The sequence below is a fragment of the Hyperolius riggenbachi genome, chromosome 12 (assembly GCF_040937935.1).
Source record: "Hyperolius riggenbachi isolate aHypRig1 chromosome 12, aHypRig1.pri, whole genome shotgun sequence".
Lineage (NCBI taxonomy): Eukaryota > Metazoa > Chordata > Amphibia > Anura > Hyperoliidae > Hyperolius > Hyperolius riggenbachi.
In genome coordinates, this window is record NC_090657.1 from 217,642,042 (window position 1) to 217,667,712 (window position 25,671).

The 25,671-nt window shown below is 44.7% G+C and overlaps 2 protein-coding genes across 3 annotated transcripts in view; one reads left to right on the top strand and one right to left on the bottom strand.

The window, feature by feature from the left end:
- Positions 1 to 3,502, top strand: part of PIK3R5 (phosphoinositide-3-kinase regulatory subunit 5) — a 139,450-nt gene extending 135,948 nt beyond the window's left edge. The window contains exons 19-20 of one of the 2 annotated variants that reach the window (XR_011025263.1): positions 2,481 to 3,080; positions 3,264 to 3,502. Coding sequence is in view for 1 of the 2 variants with exons in the window: in XM_068263265.1 (XP_068119366.1) it covers positions 2,481 to 2,622 (142 nt within the window). In the remaining variant the exon portion in view is untranslated. Of the gene's footprint in view, positions 1 to 2,480; positions 3,193 to 3,263 lie in introns of those variants that run through there. The other variant, XM_068263265.1, reaches the window with a different exon arrangement.
- The window catches only part of NTN1 (netrin 1), a 431,580-nt gene that overhangs the window by 382,846 nt on the left and 23,063 nt on the right, over positions 1 to 25,671 (bottom strand). The gene's annotated exons all lie outside the window — the stretch shown is intronic.

Sequence of the window (25,671 nt, forward strand, 5' to 3'; positions counted from 1 at the left end):
TTCAAAAAAAGGCCCCTCTCCGCCCCCGGCCGCGATAAGCCCCGCCCACCCGCGGGAAGCTCCGCCCCCACCTGGGACACTTTCAAGTGAAGAGGCCCAGACAGGAATCCTTGTGTGGCATACTGACCTCTCCCTCCACCTAGGACCCATACTGACCTCTACCTCCCCCAGCACCCATAGTGACCTCTCCCTCCACCTAGTACCCAGTGACCACTTCCTCCCCTAGCACTCACAGTGACCTCTCCCTCCACCTAGGACCCATACTGACCTCTCCATACCTAGTACCCACAGTGACCTCTCTCTTACCCAGCACCCACAGTTACCTTTCCCTCCACCTAGCACCCACAGTGACCTCCCCCTTCCCCAGCACCCACAGTGACCTTTCCCTCCATCTAGCACCCACAGTGACCTCTCCCTCCACCTAACACCCACAGTGACCTCTCCCTCCCCAGCTCTAGCAGTGATCCTGCCTACCCCAGCACCCACACTGACCTATCCCTCCCCCCAGCACCCACAGTGATTTTTCCCTCCCCCAGTGGCTACCCTCCTGTCCCCTGCAGAACCCACATGGACCTCCAATCCCAAAAGCAGCACCTACAGTGACCTCTCCCATTGCCAGCGCCCACAGTGGCCTCTCCCAACATCCAGCATCCACTCCCTCCTCCAGTAACCACACTGACTTCTCCCAGCACCCACGGTGACCTCCCCTTCCTCCAGCACCCATACTGATCTCTTCCTTCCACAACACAGTGGCCTACCCTTCCCCCAGCTCCCACACTGACCCCTACCTCCCTTAGCAGCAACTATGCCATTCATAGCAGCACCCATAGTGACCTCCCACCCCCTGCACCCACAATGACCTCTACCTCCCAAGACCCACAGTGATCTCCCCCAAGGGACCCACAGCGACCCCCCTTTCCTCTAGCACCCATACTGACCTCTACCTTCCACAGCACCCACAGTTACTTCTCCCCCCAGCACCCACAGTGACCTACCCTTCCCCCATCAACCACACTTACCTCTACCTCCCCTAGCAGCAACTATGCCATTCATAGCAGTACCCACAGTGATCTCCCACCCCCTGCACCCACAGCAATCCCACCAATATTCAGCACCCACATCACACTCAACCAGTAACCCCCACTATAGCAAGCACCCAGTACTTGCACCAAGCACCCTGCACCCAATACTCACAGCCGGCCTCAATATGGCACTTAGTACTTGCATCAAACACCCAATAGTACACCCAATACCTGCACCTCTTCACCCTATAGCTGGCACCCAGTACTCACACCTACATGGCACAGTACTTGCACCCAGCCCCAACATGGCACTCACTACTCACATCTGCGCACCGCCTTCACATGGCACCCACTGTCTGCACCCACATAATTAGTACTAGCACCCAAAGTACCTGCACTCAGAACCCACATGACACACAATACCCACCCATAGCTAGCACACAGTGCAGGCATGGCACCAAGTATTTGCACCCATGTCACATCCAGTACCTGTACCCAGCACCCACATGACTTTGAGTACATGCACCCAGATCTTACATGGCATTAAGTATTTGCAATCAACAACCCGCATGACACTCGATACCCAACCATAGCCAGAACCCACATGACACTCAGCACTGACACCCAGAACTCACATGGCACTAAGTACTTGCAATCAACACCGGCATGGCACTCGATACCCAACCATAGCCAGAACCCACATAACACTCAGTACTTACACCCAGAACCCACATGGCACCCAGCATCTGCATTCAGCAGCATGCCAATCAATACCCCCCTAGCCAGAAACAAGGGGGGGGGGGGCATGCGGGGGAAGGCATTGCCAGGCCCCTTTTTTAAATTTGAGCACCCCCCACTTAAGGACCCTCTGCACGGCCCTGTACTCTTGGACGCATGCGGCATCACGTGGTCCCGCCCGGCCAATCGCCGCACAAAGTGGCCGCTCCAGGAAGTAAACACTGCACGTCACACCGTGCAGTGAATATTAATTAGCCATGCGCCTGGCCGCTCCCCACTCCTCCCCAACACTACTGAGCATGTGCGCACAGTCTAACGTGGATTAGCCGCGCATAACGCACAGCATTCAGCACTCTCAACGGATGTGCTGCGTTACAATGTAACGCAACATGTGCAGTGTGAATGGGCTGATTGATTTTTCATTACTGTGCGGTGGGGCTGCGTTACAGGCTGCACTAACGTGCGCCTGTAACGTCTTAGTGTGTAAGCAGCCTAATAGGAAGCTCCCACCCCATTCAGAGCCCATGTTGTGGCTGCACATGATATGGGCAGGCGGATGTTATATAATGGGCCCTCCTGGCTGTAGGGTCACAACTGGGGATAGTGAAGGAGGTGTGAATGTTGGGTGGGACTCTATCATTGACTTGCTGGGACCTCCCCACTGATTTGTAGTTACACCCTGACTCTGACAGTATTTATTTCTCTTCATTTCCCCACCAGATGTGAGGTTTCGCCATGTTACAAGCCAGAGATCAGAGACTTCCGGAAGATCTACAGGCCACACTGGACGCAGACCTCTCACGACCAGTTCTGTTCCCTCTTGTGTCTACCGGTGGCGACATTCAGTGGCGCTCAGCTCTAGAGGGAGCTGGAGATGCAGAAGTCACTATGTTCTACCTGCATCCAAACGGTTTATCTCTAGAAGTCTATCCAGTGGTCTACTCTACGGTACAATCCAGCATGTTCTCATGGGGTCAGCGATAAATGCTGGAATTCATGGCAAGAGTGGTGGACATTACCAGAGAATCTACTGTCTTCCCTTTAATTGGCCAGAAGATGGATAATGAGGTTTCAAACTCCCCAGCTACGCAAGTCTCTAAGACAATCGGCCATTTTGTGAAGTGCTTCATGTGAAAAGGAGGAAACGGACCCATTAAATAAAAATGTCTTCACACAGAAGAGAAACACAAGTGTAGACTCAGAAATGAGAGCAATAGTTTGATTATGGAAACCTGCAGAACTCTCCACACACAGTACTATTGCCTAGACAGCTTCATCAAGATGGCCGACCAAAGGCTTGGACACCGGGCATGTTCTTCAGTATCCTGTTATGAAATGGATGCATTTCCTGTGTTTTCTCTAATTTCTCCTGTCAGAACAGAGAGACGAGATGTGCCTTCTTGGCACGTGTCATAAAGGTGCAAGCTCTGGGGCTACTGTGACTGTGACTGCTTGTGAAGGCCTTGTGCAGGTATCAAAGAGTCCTTGACCAAGAACTTGCAGATTAGGTGCCTCAATGTTTCATTGGTTGCCCACTTGTGGTTGATAAATCAAGACAAAGCCAAAGAAAACCCCCAGAACTGAAGGAGTTGCCTACAGCAACCAATCAGGTTTTAGCAGCCTCGAAGCTTATTCCTTTACAAACAAGTCGGCACAGCCCGTATCGGCCGCTACTGTAAATATGTAAATATTGGATACAGAAAATGTTTAAGCACTTCTGAATCATTTTTATTATAAACGTTCTAATCCACCTAATGGAAAATTTTTTAGTACTGTAAATTTGTACGTATTTATTATTAGCTTAGTCAATGTGATGCTAATGATTTTAAGTTGGTTCAAATTTTAAGTGTATTTTATGCAAATTTATGCAGCTCATACCGGGATCAGTTGAACGCATTGGCAGATGACTCTACTGAATTTGCATACAGTTAAAATATCATTTGCATTGACTTAAAATTCTTAACATTTCACTGGCGATTTCAATTTATTATGCCAAAGTGGGCCTGTCGGTGTCACCAGTGTTTGCAGTCGACTTGGCTGCTTTAAAGGGAACCTGAAGTGAGAGTGATATGGGCGCTGCCATATTTATTTCCTTTTAAACAATACCAGTTGCCTGGCTGTCCTGCTGATCTTTCTGGCATCATTAGTGTAGGAGTTACACACCTGAAACAAGCGTGCTGCTAATCCAGTCAGAAACATCTGATCGGCATGCTTGCTTAGGGTGTATGGCTACATTTGTTAGGGACAAAGGAGGGCAGCCAGGCACTGAGCTTTAAGGCGTCTTTCACAGTGTGACGTTAAAGTCGCACGTTAGAAAATGTTCCAACGCAGACTAACGCACAGCAATGCAAAGTCTGTGCGACATTCACAGTGCTCACGTTGCGTTGTGTGTAACATGTAGCAATATTTAGAAGGTGCAGCATGCTGTGCGTTATAGGTGGTTTTAGCTGTGTTAGACTGTTTGCACATGCTCAGTAATGTTGTTTTATCCTTTTTTGTGTGCAGGAGAGGAGGAGGGGAGAGTCCTGTATTTTGCCTAGCCACATGGCTTATTAATATTCACTGCACTGCAATGCAAGTTCTCTACCTGCTAGCACTGATTTATATGAATCATTCTCTGCCTGCTAGCAATGGATCATATAAATCATTCTCGGCCTGCTAGCAATGATTCATATGAATCATTCTCTGCCTGCTAGCAATGGATCATATAAATCATTCTCGGCCTGCTAGCAATGATTCATATGAATCATTCTCGGTTCTCTGCCTGCTAGCAATGATTCATATAAATCATTCTCGGTTTCTGCCTGCTAGCAATGATTCATATGAATCATTCTCGGTTTCTGCCTGCTAGCAATGATTCATGTGAATCATTCTCTGCCTGCTAGCAATGATTCATATGAATCATTCTCGGTTTCTGCCTGCTAGCAATGATTCATATGAATCATTCTCTGTCTGCTTGCAATGATTCATATGAATCATTTTCTGCCTGCTAGCAATGATTCATATGAATCATTCTCGGTTTCTGCCTCCTAGCAATGATTCATATGAATCATTCTCTGCCTGCTAGCAATGATTCATATGAATCATTCTCGGTTCTCTGCCTGCTAGCAAGGATTCATATGAATCATTATCTGCCTGCTAGCAATGATTCATATGAATTATTCTTTGCCTGCTAGCAATGATCCATATGAATCATTCTCTGCCTGCTAGCAATGATTCATATGAATCATATTCTGCCTGCTAGCAATCATTTATATAAATCATTCTCGGTTTCTGCCTGTTAGCAATGATTTATATGAATCATTCTCTGCCTGCTAGCAATGATTCATATGAATCATTCTCTGCCTGCTAGCAATGATCCATATGAATCATTCTTGGTTCTCTGCCTGTTAGCACTGATTCATATGAATCATTCTCTGCCTGCTAGCAATGATTCATATGAATCATTCTCTGCCTGCTAGCAATGATCCATATGAATCATTCTCGGTTCTCTGCATGCTAGCAATGATTCATATGAATCATTCTCTGCCTGCTAGCAATGATCCATATGAATCATTCTCGGTTCTCTGCCTGCTAGCAATGATTCATATGAATCATTCTCTGCCTGCTAGCAATGATCCATATGAATCATTCTCGGTTCTCTGCCTGCTAGCAATGATTCATATGAATCATTCTCTGCCTGCTAGCAATGGATCATATAAATCATTCTCTGCCTGCTAGCAATGATCCATATGAATAATTCTCGGTTCTATGCCTGCTAGCAATGATTCATATGAATCATTCTCTGCCTGCTAGCAATGATCCATGTGAATCATTCTCGGTTCTCTGCCTGCTAGCAATGATTCATATGAATCATTGCCGGTTCTATCAAACGAAAACGGCGCACAAAGAGCCGCATAACGCGGCTCTATGTAGCGTCCACCTTTAGCACCACCATGCGTTGCGTTAGGGGAACGTTATGCAACCTTAACATCCCCTGTAACGCAACGTCCCACTGTGTAAGAGCCCTTAAAGGAAATAAACATGGCAGCCTTCATATCCCTTTCACTTCAGGTGTAATGTACAGCAAACCTGAAGTGAAAAAATGATATAATGAATTGTATGTGTAGTATGGATAATTACTAGAACATTAGTAGCAAAGAAAAGAGTCTCACATTTGCATTTTCAGTAATGAAGCTTTTCCCTAAATATCGAATCATTCTGTCACAGTTCCATTTTTAAATCCACACTGTGTCTTTTTTAAGCTATAAAACAAAGCAGAAATAATGTCCCTTTGAACGTTCCTGCAGTAAAACCTTATCTCAAGCTGTCTCTCACTGTTTCTTGGCTGTTTGAGTGCTTCAGGAAACAGGACTGTATTTTGACTGTATTCGACAACTGAAGTTTTTTTTTTTAACTCTTCCTGTACTGGAAAACAATATGAGACACTTGTCTTTGCTATTAATCTTCTATTTCTTAGCTGTACTACACATACAATTCCTTATTTCATACGTTTATTTTTCGCTGCAGGTGTGATTTAAGAAGCACTCCGCCACAGTTAGGGTGGTGTGCTAAAAATGGTGGAGCAGAATCTAGGTATGTGTTTTTAAATTAATAATTGAAAATTTTACACTGAAGATCTGTCTTAATTGCTTTATAAATATAGCCCATAAATGCCTACGTCACGTCCACAAGCCCTATGCTGAACCCTTGCAGAGCCGGCACAGAAGGAGCAGTGTCAGTGTACAAAAACGTACAACTTGGACAAGTTTGCTTTAACCATTTAAGGACCACGGGCTTAAACCCCCCTAGTGACCAGGCTATTTTTTACAAAATAGGACACTGTAGCTTTAAGGGCTCGCTGTAGGGCTGTACAACTCAGCACACAACAGCACACAAAAACAAGAGCTTTCTGTTGGTGGGCTATGATCGCTCCTGGAGTGTTTGTTTTTTAATAAATATTTATTTTATACCATTTTTTTTTCCCCACCCTCCCTCTTCCCCCACCAGCAAATCACAGTGATCGGCTCTCATAGACATCAGCCGATAGCTCTCTGTGCCTCTCCAGAGGGCAGCCGCGTCACACGGCTGTCCCCAGTACTGTGCTGCCTTAGACTGCAGTGCTGTACGGTGTAAATAGATGGTAGTTTTGCCGTCTAACAGTCTCCTAGCGGCGATCGCTGCTGGGAGACTGGCGGCGGAGCGGATCTCCGCCAATCAAGCGGAAATGCGCACACCTTGGCGCGCACAATCTCCTGCAAAACTCCGCCCCAATTGGCGTGGATCGGGTTAAGGAAGACGCATTTTCAACATTTATTTCTAACTGGACGCAGTTATAAAATACATTCAGGTTTTATGTGGCAATACGATTAAAAAAGGAAATCTGCAGCAGATACGCTCCATAAACTTCCCAACGCTAACAGCGCACTCACTCGCCAAACCCGCAGATTTATTTCCACTCCACATCTGATAGATTTAAGATATTACGGATGGTCGGGACTGCAAAATTTCGCCAAGTATTTGGAATTCCGACATTTTTGTGCTGAGTTTCGCGGTTGATTCTATACGGAAGTTTTATGCAAACTTGTGACCTTTTGTGAACGTGTTTTCACAAAAATACTTTTTGCAACAAGATAGAATTTGGCTAATAGTCAAATTGAAAATCTGATATCACCATAGGATATGTACACAAAATATTGTCTTGTCTCAGAAGGTGCATCAAATCCAGTCAGACTTCAGTCAGAAATATCTGATCTGCATGCTTGTTTCGGTGCTATGTCTGAAAATATTAGAGACAGCCTCTAGATCTCTCTCACTTCAAGTTCCTCTTTAACCACTTCACCCCAAAGCGGTTTTTACCCTAACGGACATAATTTATTGTCCGTCGGACAAGAGCGATTTTCACCTGTCAGTGCTCATCCCATTTCATTTGCCAAATTGACAATATCTTAATCACTACTAATCACAATGAAATGATCTATATCTTGTTTTTTTCCCCACCAATTGGGCTTTTTGGGGTTGATATTTGTTTTCAGTAATTACTTTATTTCCTATGCATTTTAAAGGGTAAAACAAGCAAAAATAGAAGTGGAGGAGCACTCTTCCATAAGGAGGAACCACTGTGTGCCCAAGCCTCAGACTCCAGTATCCTCAGAGTCCATATGAAGTATTGTAAAAAAAAAAGGCTGGCACCACACAAAAGTAGCAAAAATAAAAGATTAGCTCTTTATTAGTTCGTTATTAAAATCAGGGCTGTGGAGTCGGTACAAAAATCTTCCGACTCCAACTCCGACTCCTCAGTTTCTGAAACCACGACTCCAACTCCGACTCCGGGTACCCAAAATTGCTCAGACTTCGACTCCTCGACTCCGACTCCTTAGTCTAATACTTAACAGGGCTGTGGATTTTGTACAAAAATCATGCGACTCCGACTCCAGACTCAGACTCCTCAATTTCTGAAACCACGACTCCGGGTGCCCAAAATTGCCCCGACTCCGACTCCTCGACTCCGACTCCACAGCCCTGATTAAAATGACAACATTGTCAAAAAAAAAGTAGGCTTTGGTGGCAACAGCACGCTGTTTTAAGCTGCTATAGCTCTTTTTCAAGCCACTCAGCCCATCGCCTTGAAACAGCGGGCTGTCGCCGCCAAAGCCTACTTTTTTTTGACAATGTTGTCATTTTAATGACGAACTAATAAAGAGCTAATCTTTTCTTTTTGCTACTTTTGTGTGGTGCCAGCCTTGTTTCTACAATAAAGGAAAAAACAAGGACAAAATAAAAAAATACACTATTCCACTACTCCAATTTCATTCCCTATAGTTTGAATAAAAATACTGCTACTGTACATAAAACCCACACATTTTAACTGCCTATTTGTTCTGGTTATCACAAGATTTTCATTACCGGTATGTCCCTAATACAAAGTATGGTGACAATGTAGTACTTGAAACTAAAAGGTGTATTTTTACTTTGGTGGGTTTTTTTCCTCACTAACCTCACGTGCACGCATGTGGGAATGCACGTGCACGAGCGCATGGGAGCGTGCAACGGCAGCAGCACTGTTTGACTTCTAAAAACGTCCTGGAGCCGTTAAGAGGCTCTAGCAGGACATTTTTATAAGTTGGCTTGTCCTTAAGTGGCTAAATCAGGACTCACAGGAGCAAAGAATGCGGAGTTTACAGCACATTTACAGTAGATTATAGGTCAGAGAAAGTATATATTAAAAGTAATAGCAATAATTGCTGTATAGAAACTAAGGGTGGTACTCTTTATAGAAGACATGCTGAATTTTTCTCCTGGTCACAGGTCGATCTCTACTTACAAACAGATTCCATTCCGGGAAGATTGCTTGAGGCCGGTTTTACACCTGGCCAGAGCGCCAAAAAATTGATTTATATGACAGGGTCATATGCATAGCGCTGGGAGGGCCCGGCCTGTTCCTGTACATAATGCAAAGCTGCAGTGGAGCGTTACACATTACCTGCTCCCGGCCACATGACATGTCCTCTTCAGTGCAGGTCAACGTCGTGCCGCGCAGTCTCTGCACGTCATGTGACAGGTACAGAAACAGAATGGTAATTGGCTGCATGGTTATGAGCTGCATTAAAGAAGACCTGTCATGCTGCCGGGAGCTGGAAATATATAGCGCTCCACTGCTGCTACTGCCAAAGGGGGGGGGGGGGGGGGGGTTCACAGATCTCTGCAGGGAGGCCCGGTGTAATGTAGCATGAATAAGTGATTTACTTTCAGGCAACTTTGGATTTGTTTTTTTTTGTGCTTGTTTTTAACTCCTTCAGTAAAAGAGGTCTCTACCCCCTTAAAGTGTACCAGCAAATGTAAAGATTTTTTACTTACCCGGGGCTTCCTCCAGCCCCATAAGCACAGTTGCGTCCCCCGCCGTCCTCCCACAGTCCTCCGATCCTATTCAATCATCCCCAGTAACTGGCTCAGTTGGGTCAAGTCTGGGTCTTCTGCGCATGCGTGGACCTCCTGTGCATGCGCAGTAGACCCGAACTGACGTGACTGAGTCAGTTACCGGGGATGATTGCCGCTAAACGGAAGACTGCGGGAGGGCGGTGTGGGACGCATCCGTGCTTATTGGGCTGGAGGAAGCCCCGGGTAAGTAAAAAATCTTTACATTTGCAGGTCTCTGGTACACTTTAAGGACCGCTGGTACCAGAAACCGCTGGATACTGACGAATCGCTGCAATCGCCGCCCATGCCGCACACCTGGAACCTCGGCCACTCCCTCTGCTGTCTCTATTACAGCAGAGCTCTGTGAGCCGGTCAGGAGCCGCTTTCATTGGCTCCTGACCATGTGATCACTGTAAGCCAATGGGAGTTGCTTACATTGATAGACAGGATCAGGAGCCAATGAAATCGTCTCCTGACCTGCTCACAGGGCTCTGCTGTCATAGAGATGGCAGGGCGAGTGAGCTGCGGAGGGAGTGACGAGAATGCATGGCGGCTGTGAGGTGAAATCTATGGCCTGGCATGTATTGGAGCATCAAAACAGGCATAGATTTCAATTGACGCCATCCGTAAGTGGTTAATGTATTTTTAAATACTTACAAGTGTTTATACAATGCTGTAACAACTAACAACAAAACTGTAATAACAGAAGCAGTACTGTGGTGTATAGTGTATGGTGTCATTTATACATGAAGACAAGGTTGTTTGTGAGTGTGAAATATTGTAACTCAAGTCCTTTGTAAGTAAGGGACTGTCTGTAAATATTTTTGCTTGGACTTGAGTCACTTCTAATGAGAACCCGAGGGGGTGTTAAAAAAAAAAAAAAAAAAAAAAAGATACTTACCTGAGCAGAGGGAATTTTCTGGATAGTCCATCTCCTCCTCCACCCCCAACCTTGCCACGCACGGACACGCCAAACGTTTCTGACATGAGCTTGTTGGATAAGTTCCTGTGGCTGCCCTCACTGCCGGATTCTAGCATGGCTGTACTGCATCTGCCGAATGCAGCTACGCCAGCTCAGTAATCCGAAGCCGCTCGTCTGCGAATAGCTCTGTGCTACTGCGCAGGTGCGGCTGTACTTGTGCAGTACACACCGCTAATGCAAAAAGAGGAGCGCAGCCACAAACTAAGGCCTTGTTCCAATAGCTGCGATCAACTTCAAAAAGCAAATTGCAGCTGTTTTGCCGGTCGTAAGAGCACCGCAATTCACATGTAAAGTTCAGTGCTCATTTCACACTAGTGTTTCCCAGAATGCAATCGGCAGCATGCGTAAGTCTTGTTGCAATTGTGCTCTGTTCCCGATGGCTGCGGTGCAAATGGTGGCAAGTGGAAATTGCTGCTTGTGTGATCGCACAAGCAGCATTGGAAAAGGGCCCTAAGGGTTTGTTCACACTATGGGCTTGATTCACTAAACCGTGATAACTCAAATATCACACCTTATCAAAGATATCACACCTTATCAAAGTTAACACGCCTTATCAGAGTAGCATAGCGAGCGCTACGAACTTATGCCTGCTAATTGACAATGATGAGAGCTCCACTCGTCCTGCCCTGAGCCCCTGCGGGTTCATAGCGCTCGCTATGCTACTGTGATAAGGCATGTTATCTTTGCTAAGGTGTGATATCTTTGCTAAGGTGTGATATCTTTGATAAGGTGTGATATTTTTGCTAAGGTGTGATATCTTTGATAAGGTGTGATATCTGAGTTATCACGGTTTAGTGAATCCAGCCCTGTGAGTGTTTGCAGATTTTTTTAAGCGCTGGCGACTTTGGAAATATCCCTAAAAGAGTTTGTGCAGAGATTTCCTATGAGAGAGTGTTCACATGTAAGCGTTTCGATTTTCAGCGAATCGCAAACGCGCTACATGTACCATTCTCTGAGGACTTTTGCTATAATGGAAGGTAAAGGAAAAGTACAAAACGCTTGAAAAAACGCTTAGTTTAGCGATTTCCAAGCGCTTTTAGAAATAAATACATTGCATTTATTCTTTTCCAGCTTAATCGCTCAGCAAAAGCAATTAGAAAAACGCTTACAAAAGTGATTTTCTAAGCCCAAAGTGCAGGGCAAAGCGCTCTGAAAAAAAGCTCAATAAATCGCTCAGCGCTTGTGATAGTGCTGGTGATTTATAATGTGAACAAGGCCGTAAAGTGAACAAGAGGTGAGTGGGACATGGAGGCTGCCATATTTATTTCCTTTTAAGCAATACCAGTTGCATGGCAACCCTGCTGATTGTCTGCCTCTAATGCCGGGTACACACGATACGTTTTTCCGCTTGATAGGATTAGATAGATAATTCTCGAAATATCCAATATTCTTTCCGATCGTTTCCGCGCTCGATTTCTCAAGTAAATGGAAAAAGATAAGAAAAACAAGCAGAAGATAAGAGAATTGAGCGCAGAATCGAGCGGAAAAAACGATCGGGTGAAAAATCGAGCGGAAAAACCTATCATGTGTACCCAGCATAATACTTTCGGCCATAGGCCCTGAACAAGCATATGCAGATCTGGGGCCTGATTCACAAAGCGGTGCAAACTTTTTCGCGGACTTTTGCGCGCGCAATTGCGCTCGCAAAAGTCCGCGATCGCGCGAATCGCGGCAAATTGCGCGCGCAAAAGTCCGCAAAAAAGTTTGCACCGCTTTGTGAATCAGGCCCCAGGTGTTTCTGACATTATTGTCAGGTCTGACAATAACAAACAATCTGATTCTGGTGTGATTCAGACACTTCTGCAGGACTGCCAGGCAACTGGTATTGTTTAAAGGGAAATATGGCAGCCTCCATACCCCTCTCACCTCGGGTTCCCTTTAAAGAGGGTCCTGTCCAGCGGCAGTGGGGTCGGGGAGGATGTGGGCAGCCTCTGCAGGGTCTCTCTTCTTGGGTAAGAGTATCTAACTATTGTTTCTTTGCAGCCTTGGGCTTGGTTTATGGGCAGATTTGCACTTTTAGCTTTCACATTTGATTGGTTGGTGGAGCGTCAGGGTTTAATATTGCTGTACAAATGTATCATTTTACCAGTGGTCGTATAACTTGTTTTAAAATGAAGTGTACATTTTTATTTGTAATTATATTAATTTAAATGTAATGGATTATAATGACCATAAATACAAATTGTATGTGGTCACAAATTTTCTAAAAAAAAAAAAAAAAAAGCAAATAAAATTTTGTGAATACAACCGGCCATGCATTGCGTTTAAACCAGCATGTGACTAGAAATGTTCAATAAGAAGTTAATAATACTGGCTTGTATGTGTTACAGTTGGGGGATGGGGGCGGTTTTATGCTGCCAGCGTTTTCCAGAACATCAGGAAGGACATGATCCGTAAAGCCTCATCTACATGGTACAATGTTCCACTAGATCGACCGGTGATCTGATAAGAAATTGCATCATGTGTAGACATCCAAATTGTTTCTGAACAATTTTGCGATAGATTTTGCATTGATAAGTACTCAAACTCTATTGCAAAATCTATCGCAATCCGATTGGAACGGTTGGAAATGATCTAATAGATCCGTTGATCTGATGGAAAAATTGTACAGTGTAGATGAGGCTTAAAGAGACACTGAAGCGAAAAAAAATTATAAAATAATTATTTGTATGTGTAGTACAGCTAAGAAATAAAACATTAGGAGCAGAGACATAAGTCTAATATTGTTTCCAGTACAAGAAGAGTTAAGAATCTCCAGTTGTTATCTATGCACAAAAGCCATTGAGCTCCACGACTTTCAAAGTCGCAGAGAGCTCTGTCTTCTGAAGTTTATTATCTCAACTGTCAGTCAAGGATTTTTTTTCCCAGAGGACAGGTCAATAGTTCACAAGACTGCTTTGTAAAATCATTTCGAATGCTGAGTAGTGTGGAAACTGCAAATATTAGAGAATGATGCAATGTTATAAAAAAAAACACTATATAACTGAAAATAAAAATGAGAATATTTTCTTTGCTACTTATCTTCTAGTAATTATCCGTACTACACAACCAATTCATTATATCATATTTTTTTTCGCTTCAGTGTCTCTTTAAGATCATGTGATAGATTTGTAAGGTTCTGATTTGCCGGTTGTGATCATGTGCTAATACAGGAAGTGATTGCAACAAATCAGTGCCCTACAAGTCTATCACCTGATCGCATCATAGATCACATGCTTCTACACACAAGCAACACACGCTAGCAATTCCTGACTTGTTAGTGCTGAATGAATGATGGTGGAGCAGGTTGGAATTCACCGATGGTTCCCTGATTGGATCGTTACGAAAAGCATGAAAATGAAGATATTGACGTGCGTAACTAGCCACACGTAAGTAGTTGCAATGGAGCCCCAGGATTGATCGGTGTCACGGTTGATAATCGCTTTCTTTTACCATCATTGGGACATCTTTTTTACCGATTCTTGGTGGAACCATCGTTCCTTGTTTATTTCAAGCGGTTGAGCACGTTGTGAGAGCTTTAGGCCCCGTTTACAGTGGTGTGTTACAGTGCAGCATACCGGCTGCTCTGTAACACGTTTTGCGCACTGCAGAGCACCGCTAATGAGTCATTCACAGTGCGGCGGGTGCGTTGTGATGTAACTGAGTGCGGCATGGTAACGCACTGCATGCAGAGCTACGGCTACATGCGCGTTAACGGTTAAAGTGAAGCATACTTTTCATTGACTGTATGCGACGAAACGCATGGGAAATGTGCAATGCTGCTTTCCCGATCCCTTGCGATGCGATCCTGCTGTCACAAGTAACGCAACAGTCACCTTGTGACCGGTTTTACACCTGGCCATTGCATTGTGATTATCCACCCCCATTGCATAGCCAAAAAACATCATTCATATGACGCTGTGGCAGAGTGTGCCGACAGGGTCATATCCATAGCACCGCCCCCACCCCCGCATGCCCTTTGCCGCCTGACGCTGCCCTTGCCAAGTGACGAACTCCCTGCTGGTGGACAGGAAGTATGTCATTGAGGTTGATGTCATTCCACACTTACGCGCTGCCAACGTAGTAAAGATAAACCTTCTCCCAAGTTTCCCATTTCTTGTAGAATAGGTCCACATCACTATAATGGTTGGCAAACATTACCTCATATTCAAAGTTAAGATTGACTATCTAAATAATTTCTTCTAAGGTCGGAACTTTAACAACATTTCAATAAGAACAAGGTTTATAAAGAAATGGGAGGATGACATCCACAGAGAATACACTTACAATAAACAAATGCTATTTATTGCCTAAAGAGAATCTGTATTGTTAAAATCGCATAAAAGTAAACATACCAGTGCATTAGGGGACATCTTAAAAAGTTTGTTTATAAACAAACAAAATGGCCACCAAAACAGGAAGTAGGTTGATGTACACATATAGAAAATACATCCATACACAAGCAGGCTGTATACACCCTTCTTTTTGAATCTCAAGAGATCATTTGTGTGTTTACTTTCCCCCTGCAGTTCTCATGCACTGAAAAGTGACATGCTGATTGTTTCTTCCTGCAGACAGCTCTGTGTCTGTAATTCATCAGTCCAGCTCCTTTCACAGCCTAACAAAGGACGATTTATCCAGGCAGCTCTCTTCTCTCACTGACAAGAGAGCAGAGAGGCTGTCTAAAGTAAATAACACACACAAGTGTGCATAGAGGGGGCCTGGAGGGGGAAAGTGCATACAACACTGAAGAGTTGGCAGCCTTCCAGACACAGTCCGACAGATCCGACAGGGGAAAGATAAGTTGGTTTATTACAGAGACGGTGATGGTAGAAAGTGCTGCAGTAAGCCAGAGCACATTAGAATAGGTTTAGGAACTTGTAGGATAGTACAAAAATCCTCTGGATCCTAACAAGGATTCCCTCGTCCTTTTCAGCACCCCTGATCCAGCGCTGGCAGCCCACGAAAATCTGCCGATAGGCTTGTCAGCAGCGCTGGGCGCAAGAACCATCACAAGTCTCTGACGCACCTCATGCAGGCTCAGTAGCGGTTTTCTGTTTAGGCTCCGGACGAAACAGCTGAGCCGATTGGATCCGCTCTACCGCACAGACGCAAGTAGAGCGAACCGACCGGAGTCAGCTATTTCCGCTGGAGCCTGAACAGGAAGCCGCAAGTGCACCTGTGCGAGGTGCTTCAGAGGCTTGTTATGGTTCTGGACAGTTTGTGAGGAGCCAGCGCTGGATTCGGGATACTGAGAAAGATGAAGGCTTCCCTCTGCTGAGGTAAGTAACCTTTCTCACTGTATTAATCACAGGGAGTTGTGTCAGAAACGATTAATGAGCTGGCCATCTCATTAATCGTTTCTGACACACCTAGGAAATTGTCTTCACTATTGATACACAATCAGAGAGGCGCTGGAGAAATTGTTATCATAAAGATACACTTATATACAGCTGGTGGAGTTGGGATCAGTGTTTTAGCTTCATTAATAAAATCATGGGAACAAGAGTGAGGGCTGGTGCACACCAAGAGCGCTTCTGAGCACTTTTCAGATCGCCATCGCTTTAAAAAGCTCTTGGCTACTGAAACCCTATGAGGGCGTCCCCACAGCAACGTTGTGTTTTTTCTAAAATCGCATACGTGCTGCATGTAGCATTTTTTGGAGCGATTCAGCTTGAATGAATGAGCATAAACGCTCATTCATTCAAAAATCGCTCTGTCTAAAAATCGCTATCGCAAATCGCTAAGCACTAGTGATTGCAATAGTGAGTTTGGTGTGTACTAGCTCTGAAAATGGATGTGGCTCTAGCACTTTTTAGTTTATACCTTAAAGTGAACACCGGGTTAAAATAAACTGATGAGATAAAAAACTGTATTTATCCTCATGCTCCTAAAAATGGTTTTTGTTTTGTTTTAGTTTTTTTTAGGTATCCCATAGTTTTATTTTATATTTAAACATTTACAAAGTAGACTAAATGTTTTACTATCTCTGCTCAGTTGCAGTCTATTAGGTGTCCTAAATGAAAATACATGAACTATTGATATATTTTTTATCTCCCCTGCTCTCTGAAGTTGTATTCTGCCAGGAAAACTTTTATGGCAGTAATTAGCTTATCAGGGATGTTTACTATATTACAGACAAAATGAGACAAGACAGAAGCTGTCACTCCTCTGCTAAAAAGTAAGGCAACAAAATAAAACAAGTAAAACCGCCTGGTTATTAATATGTTTGGCACTGTACACACACGTTTAGCTCATCATGTCACATGTCGCCTCGGGTACATTTGAACCTACTCCTATAACCACACAAACGTGTTATTGCCAAGATTTTGCTAGTAGAGAATTATATTTAGCCTTCAAATTATATCATATTTACTTTTTGCTGACTCTACTGAAGCCCAATAAAAGGCTGACGGCCGGGCAACTGGCACTTAACCACTTCCCGATCCTTGTTACACATATTTATGCTCCTGAAAACTTCGCTTTTAGGTTAGGGGCATTGATTTGATTATTTATCTTCACTAGGCACGCATGCGTTCACCTCCGTCGCCATCCAAACCAATCTATGATTGGTGAATGGGAACGTATTCGCAAAGCCAATAAAGCTGCCTGTGACGAATGATCACCGCCATCAACGAGATACAGGAGGTCATTCTGAAAATGAAAGTGAAAACACACATACACAACACTTCCTGTGTACTGATTACATTACAGTATGCTACATATTTGCTACATTATGCTACAGTAGCAGGTTTTATTTTAAAAGCATAACAGCTGAAAACTGAGATTTTTTTTAACGCCCTTTAAAATGCAGATAAAATAATTCTTAGCAAAAAGTATTACTCAAAGAAAGCCTGATTTGTGGCGGAAAAATAACCCACGATATACAGTATTGATCATTTCAGTGTGATAAGTAGCGATAACGTTATTGGGGAATGAATGCGGAGAGTGTGATGTGTGAAAATTGCTGTGGTTTTTAAGGGGGAATAACCTGTGGTAGGGATGTGATTAATAAAGCAGAAAACAAGATGGCGGCTGCCATATTGCCTCCTATGCAGCGTGCACCAATTGGCAGAATGTGTCAGGCATACGTCTTTCTCTGGTGTTCATGGCAATTATTATTATTACGCATTTATAAAGCTCTGACACGTCTAATGTAGCACTTAACAGAGAAAATCGACTCCACCACTGATGACTCCTAAGCACTGCCAGCGTGACTGAGTACGTTCTGATCTGTATCTGTATCAGAGTACTGTTATCAAAACTTATCTTATCACACTGATCATCAGTAATGCCTTCCCCAATATTACTCCTGCTAATTACACCAGAGAGGAAAATGTGTGCATCAACCAAGTGAACCTGACAAATCTGGCTTTGCAAATTTGGCCTATTGGCTAATCACGAGACATTGCTCATGCAAATATGCATTTGCTTTCGCATGCCTAAATATGCAGGGTCAAAGACCAAAAACCGCAAAACAATCGCCCTGCGGGAATTAGTTCATGCTACATAGCACTATTCAGGGGCGCCACGAGGAGGCTTCCAATTCCCGTCCGCTCCACCCAGCCTCCCCCTTCCGGGGTAACACTGTGGTCCCTAGGCAGTGAGAGAGCCTGGGGCCCCGCAGTCCCCCCGGTTGTATGGGGGCATTGGGAAGCCTCCCCGTGTCGCTCCTGGATAGTGCTATGTAGCATGAACTAATTCCCGCAGGGCAACCGCTTCGCGGTATTAGTTTTTGACCCTGCAAAGTTTGGCATGCGAAAGCAAATGCATTTTTGCATGAGCAATGCCTCATGATTATTATTATTATTATTATTATTATTTATTAGATTTATATAGCGCCAACATATTACGCAGCGCTGTACAATAAATAGGCTTACAGACAATGATAACAGGGTTGACAGAACAATACAGGTAACGGACCATAGATACAACAATACAGGTAATGGCAATAAGATACACAACACAATGCAGATAATAGTACAATGCCAGATCATAAACTGGAATGGTAGTGGTAAAAAATGACCAGTTCCAAATTCTGGGTAAAGTGCACACAGTCAAGTATGATACACAAGGGGAGAGGGCCCTGCCAAAGGCTTACAATCTAGAGGGAGGGGCTGGTGACACAAAAGGAGGGGGTGCATCAAGAAGTTATTGGCAGAAAGGATTAGGGTAGTGTCGAGTTGATGTAGGCCTCTTTGAAGAAGTGAGTTTTGAGTGCTTTTTTGAAGGTGTTGAAGGTGGGAGCGAGCCTGATGGGCAGCGGGAGAGAGTTCCACAGGATAGGGGCAGCTATGATAAGCCAATTTAGCCAGATTTGCACAGCCAGACTTGTAAGGGTTAAGCTTGGTGTTGAGCACGCATACATTTTCTTGTAGTAAACCCAATATTACTTCACTGCCTGATGCCCAAAGAAACTATGTGAGTGATCACCGAACTACCTGCCATCCTAATAATGAGATTTTTACAACTGCTTCCAAATATTCTTCTGATATCCTGTCCAAAACTCATCAGGAATTTATTGATTGACAAGGACGACACAAGTAGATTAGTGAGAGATCTGATCAAAGCCATTGAATCTGCCAAGAGGAAGAATCAACCTGTAAGCTGCGTACACACATCAGATAAAAAAAACTTAGCAAATCAAGGATTCAATCGGACGCATGGGTTTGTTAGGAAGGTTTGAACAACGGATCTTTTTAAAAGTCGCCATACATCAGGCAACTTGGCGGCATTTATTACAACCGAAGCCTCTTTTACAGTGCAACGTTAAAGTCGCACGTTAAAACACTATTTAACGCAGAATAGCGCACTGCAATGAAAAATCAATGCCCCATTCACAGTGCAGACGTTGCATTTGTATGTAACGTGTAGCGTTATTAGAAAGTGCTGCATGCTGTGCGTTATACACGTTATTAGCTGCGTTGGACTGTTTGCACGTGCTCAGTAGTGACTTGGAAACATACTTTTTATTGCCTGTATGCTCTACTGTAAGCAACGATAAGTGAAAGTGCTGCATGCTGTGCGTTATACACGTTATTAGCTGCGTTGGACTGTTTGCACATGCTCAGTAATGACTTGGAAACATACTTTTCATTGCCTGTATGCTCTACTGTATGCGACGATAAGTGAAAGTGCTGCATGCTGTGCATTATACACGTTATTAGCTGTGTTGGACTGTTTGCACGTGCTCAGTAGTGACTTGGAAACATACTTTTTATTGCCTGTATGCTCTACTGTATGCGACAATAAGTGAAAGTGCTGCATGCTGTGCGTTATACACGTTATTAGCTGCGTTGGACTGTTTGCACATGCTCAGTAGTGACTTGGAGACATACTTTTCATTGCCTGTATGCTCTACTGTATGTGACGATAAGTGAAAGTGCTGCATGCAGTGCATTATGCACGTTATTAGCTGCGTTGGACTGTTTGCACATGCTCAGTAGCGACTTGGAAGCATACTTTTCATTGCCTGTATGCTCTACTGTATGCGACGATAAGTGAAAGTGCTGCATGCAGTGCGTTATACGCGTTATTAGCTGTGTTAGACTGTTTGCACGTGCTCAGTAATGACTTGGAAGCATACTTTTCATTGCCTGTATGCTCTACTGTATGTGACTATAAGTGAAAGTGCTGCATGCAGTGCGTTATACACATTATTAGCTACGTTGGACTGTTTGCACATGCTTAGTAGTGACTTGGAAGCATACTTTTCATTGCCTGTATGCTCTACTGTATGCGATGATAACGGGGCATTAAGTTGCGTTGCGACTTATTTGGGGCGTTGCGTTGCAACTTTAACCACTTCACCACTGAGGGGTTTTACCCCCTGACCACCAGAGCAATTTTCACCTTTCAGCGCTCCTTCCACTCATTCGTCTATAACTTTATTATTATTTATCGCAATGAAATGAACTATATCTTGTCTTTTCCACCACCAATTAGGCTTTCTTTAGGTGGGACATAATGCCAAGAATTATTTTATTCTAAATGTGTTTTAATGGGAAAATAGGAAAAATGTGGGAAAAAAATTAATTATTTTTCAGTTTTCAGCCATTATAGTTTTTAAATAATGCATGCTACTGTAATTAAAACCTATGAAATGTATTTGCCCTTTTGTCCCGGTTATAAAACTGTTTAAATGATGCCCCTATCACAATGTTTGGCGCCAATATTTTATTTGGAAATAAAGGTGCATTTTTTTCAGTTTTGCGTCCATCCCTAATTACAAGCCCATAGTTTATAAAGTAACAGTGTTGTACCCTCCTGACATAAATATTTAAAAAGTTCAGTCCCTAAGGTAACTATTTATGTATTTTTTTTTATTGTACATTTTTTAATTTTTTTTTTATTACAAAATAAAAAAAAATTGGGAGTGTGGGAGGTAATGAGTTTATTTTTTGTGTAAAAGTAATTTATTTGTATGGGAAAAATGTTTAGGGTGTAGTTTTATTATTTGGCCGCAAGATGGCCACGGTAACTTTTTGTTTTAATGCGACCTCCAAGCGTCCTTCCGGAAGCTTGGAGGAAGTACTTGGAGGCTGGGTAAGTGTGTGTTTTTCACAATGATCGCGCTGCCCATCGGAGAGCAGCGGATCATTGCGGGGCTAAGATCAACGAACGGGAATGGATTTTCCCGTTCATTGATCTCCGGGCGAGCGGGCGGCGGCCTGTTTACGAGCGGGAGCGCGGACAGCGGCGGGAACGTGGAAAGTACGGATTTCTCCGTCCCTGGGGGTTAAAGGATGGAAAAAGGGACGGAGAAATTTGTATGCGTGGGGGTAAAGTGGTTAACATCACATCAAACCGCAACGTCCTACTGTGAAAGATGCCTAAATCTGATGAAAATCAGTGTCTCCAAGCGCATGTAGATTGACGATGGCACGATGCGACCAATTTTGGGCCGAAATTGGTTGCTTCTATCGGTCGGACATGCTGCAAGAAGTCGGGTAGACTTGCTGGATTGGATGCACAGCGGTAATGGGAGCAATATAGGGAAGAGCGACAAATGCAGCAAACTCCCAGCACTGTTCCTCCAGTGTATAAATGTGTATGTACATGCGTGCATTTATACATGACCTGTCCTGTGTCGCGGTGCCCATCCGTATTCCAAATCCACTGCTTTACCATTAGCCCCATACACGCCCCCCGGCGTATAGCACGCATCACGAGTGTGTGAGTCACACACGTGCCATGCCGGCAGCTTGTGTAGGGCTAATGCAGAAACGGGGGATTCGGAATACAGATGGGCACCGCGACACAGAACAGGTCATGTATAAATGCACAGACGGGGGGGGGGGGGGGGTCGCTGGGGGTTAGGCTAGCCTCACACTTTATTATTATTATTTAGTATTTATATGGCACCGACATCTCCCGCAGTGCTGTACAAAGTATATTGTCCCATCACTCAACTGTCTCTCAGAGGCGCTCACAACCTAATCCCTGCCATAGCCATATGTCTATGTATGTATCCTGTGGTGTATGTATCATAGTCTAGAGACAATTTAGGGGGAAGCTTATTAACTTATTAACTTATCTGAGTGTTTTGGGATGTGGGAGGAAGCCGAAATGCCTGGAGGAAACCCATACAGACACAGGAAGAACATACAAACTCTGCAGAGGCTCAGCGCTGCAAGGCGAGAGTGCAAACCACTACAACACCATGCTACACTGGGGCAGTGCGCACCTTGTAAAAACAGGACTGCAATGTAGGGGAAAACGTGCCTCCAGCATACACGTGCAATGGGATGCATTCAATGGGCCATATGCAATTCACTTTTTCACCTAGGAGATCATTTTTTAAACTTGTCAATAAAATACAAATATAAGCCCCCAGAAGGCAAGAATATGCTCAAAATAATTTTAGTAGTACTTTTTTTACCAACTTTTTTGGTACTTTTTTTAGTTGAAAAGTACTGGAAAGTTATTTATAATCAAAGATGAAAAATTATCTCCTGGGAGAAAACTCAGGTGAAAAAGAGAATTGCATATGGCCCAATGAAGCATACAGTTTATGAAAGTATGCTTCACTGCAACTGTACAAACGCACATTGCCCGGCACCTTACAGATCCGGCACACAGCACTGCCAATCTTCCGGTGCCAACAACATAATCTCATGGCTGGACAGTGTACTGGTTATAGTGAACCTGAGATGACCTGAAAGGAAAAAATCCATACATACCTGGGGCTTTCACCAGCACCATTGGCCTGTTTGGTCCCTCTGCACCACCCTCCGCCTCCTGGATCCTCCGTTACGGTCACGGTAATTTTGGCCAATCGCCACATGCGCAGTGCGGCTGCTCGCGCTCCCCCATCGCACTCCCGCAGCCTGGAGCGTTCTGCAGCTGCACAAAAGTACTGCGCATACGCAGAACGCTCTCAGCCACTGGAGCACAATGAGGGGTGGCTGACTGCTGAAGTTACAGAAGGCAGAGGGTGGCGGCACGGGAGCGATCAGGCCGAAGGGGCTGGAGGAAGCCCCAGGTATGTATGGATTCTTGCTTTTAAGACATCTCAGGCTCACTTTAAGGGCTCTGACACAGGAGACCCGGGTTCGAATCTTAGCTTTTGAGAGGTTTTGGAGGCGCCCGGTAAGAATGTGGTATAGACTATTCTTTACACGCTAATAGCAATAGAAAGGATAAAAGGTTTGGTCCTACCTTATAGGTGTCCCATTGCAGGAAGTATACTAATGGTGGTATATAGTTAAAAGTATTTGATTTTATTGGTGCACAAGACAACGCATTTCACGGCTTGAGCCGCTTCCTCAGGTCAATAGCTGTGTCTAGACTCCTGTGAAGCTAAGTATCCGGGAGCCGATATCCTTTCTATTGCTATTAACGTGTAGAGAATAGCCTATACCACATTCTTACCGGGCACCTCCAAACCCTCTCTGAACTATTTAGTACCCCTTAAGGTGGTCATACACTGATCGATGTGCCATTAGATCGACCAGCTGACAGATCCCTATCTGATCGAATCGGATCAGAGAGGGATCGTATGGCTGCCTTTACTGCAAACAGATTGTGAATCGATTTCAGCCTGAAACCGATTCACCATCTGCTGAGCTGCTCCTGCCGCCTGTCCCCCCCCCCCGTATACATTACCTGATGCTGGCTCCCGGGCATCTTCTCCGCATTGCACGGCTCTGTTCCGGCTCCATTACGGCGCTTCCTGTTTTACTCCGTGACCAGGAAGTTCAAATAGAGCGCCCTCTATTTGAACTTCCTGGTCACTGCAGTGACACAGGAAGCGCCGGGATGGATGGAGCCGGAACAGAGCCGTGCAGCATGGAGAAGACGCCCGGGAGCCAGCCTCAGGTAATGTATACTTGATCGGATCGGCCGCCGCTAGCGACGCGCACTTTACCCGCGGGCGATCGAGGGTGATTTCCCGCACGGCGCGATCGACGGACCGATCCGATTTCGGGAGGAAATCGGATCGGCGGCTGCGTTTACCGCAAACGATTGGCAGCAGATTCGATCCCAGGATCGAATCTGCTGTCGAAACGGCCGGGAATCGAGCCAGTGTATGGCCTGCTTTACCCCTAGGGGAAGATCGATATTGAAAGTTTTTTAGACAGATCTATTTTTTCGGAGTTGCGACCAGCAGCAAAGGCCGAGTGGGGACGGCACTTCCCCATACGCGAGAACGAGTTGTTGCCTCATTCAGCAACCCACCTTTGTGAGTATTTAACTATCTGTACTTACAAAATTTCCGTACCCACTAACGATATTGCACCAGATTGGGCTCCCGGACCTCCCTGTGTTTTTTCCTCTACCTCTCTAGAATCTCAGCTTTTCCTTTACAGTAAGCCATCACATATTCACTAAGGAGACCTTGGGCAAGTCTCCCTAACACTGCTACTGCCTATAGAGCGCATTCTAGTGGCTGCAGCTCTGGCGCTTTGAATCCGCCAGGAGAAAAGCGCGATATGAATGTTCTGTGTCTGAGCTGGCAATATGATTATATTGCTCAACCCAACACACCGCAATGCCCCAGTGCAAGCATAGTCTAAAACTGGAACAAACAGATCAGACGTCCAGATCAAGCATTGTGATTGGTCGCTTTCAGCATCTGATCTGTACTGGTTTTGATAAATCTACCCACAATGATATTCATGTCTGTTTGGTTTTTTTTCATTCTCATCTCTGCTTGTTTTATGCAGGGAGAGAAAATGTCTATAAAATGTAAACAAGAACTTCAGGAAATTCAGCCGAGCTTATTGGAGTCCCATAATTATTAGAGCGCACCTGCAGGCAAAAATAAAGTAAAAGTTAAATATTAACTGAGGGAAGCCTGGATAATCCAGAGGCTTTCCCCATCCCCCCGAGCTCACTGTTCCTGTGCTGGGACCCTCTGAACCTGATCTGCAAGGGCTTGACGTGAAGGTTTGCGTGGCTGCACTCCCGCATGTGTACGAGAGACGGCCTGCGCAGTAACCGGGAGCCTCTCGTGCACAAGCAGCTGCATGCTACTGCACAGGCCTTCACTGGCCACACTTGTTCACGGACGGGAGCGCAAGGAGGGTCCAGACGACCAGCGGTGGGCTCAAGTAGCATCACAGAAGCCCTAGATCAAGAGGGAGGGGGGGGGGGGGGGGTCAAACTAAATCATGAAAGGGGCGAAAACATAGACCTAAGGTGCATACACACATCAGACTATAGTCTTTTGAAAATGAAAGATCACAGACCAATTTTACCCCCTTCCATGTAGTATGAGAGCCACACCTACACAGTCTATTCTATGGAGCTGAACTCCCCATTAGATAAAATCTTTGCAAGATGCTGCACACAAAGATGCTGTACAGACACAAAAGATCAGTATCTGCAAAAGATCTGTTCCTGCCAAAGATCCGTTCCTGCAAATTGCATTCATAGTCTATGACATCTGCAGATCTCATACACACCTTGTTTAAAGCTGGGTCTACACGTGAAGATTTGTCTTATCAATCGAGCCGCTGATGCGGCTCGATTGATAAGATCCGACAGGTCCGATCTCGCTACCACCAATTCCCTGCTCGTTCCCCATGATCGGACAATGGCAGGGAATAG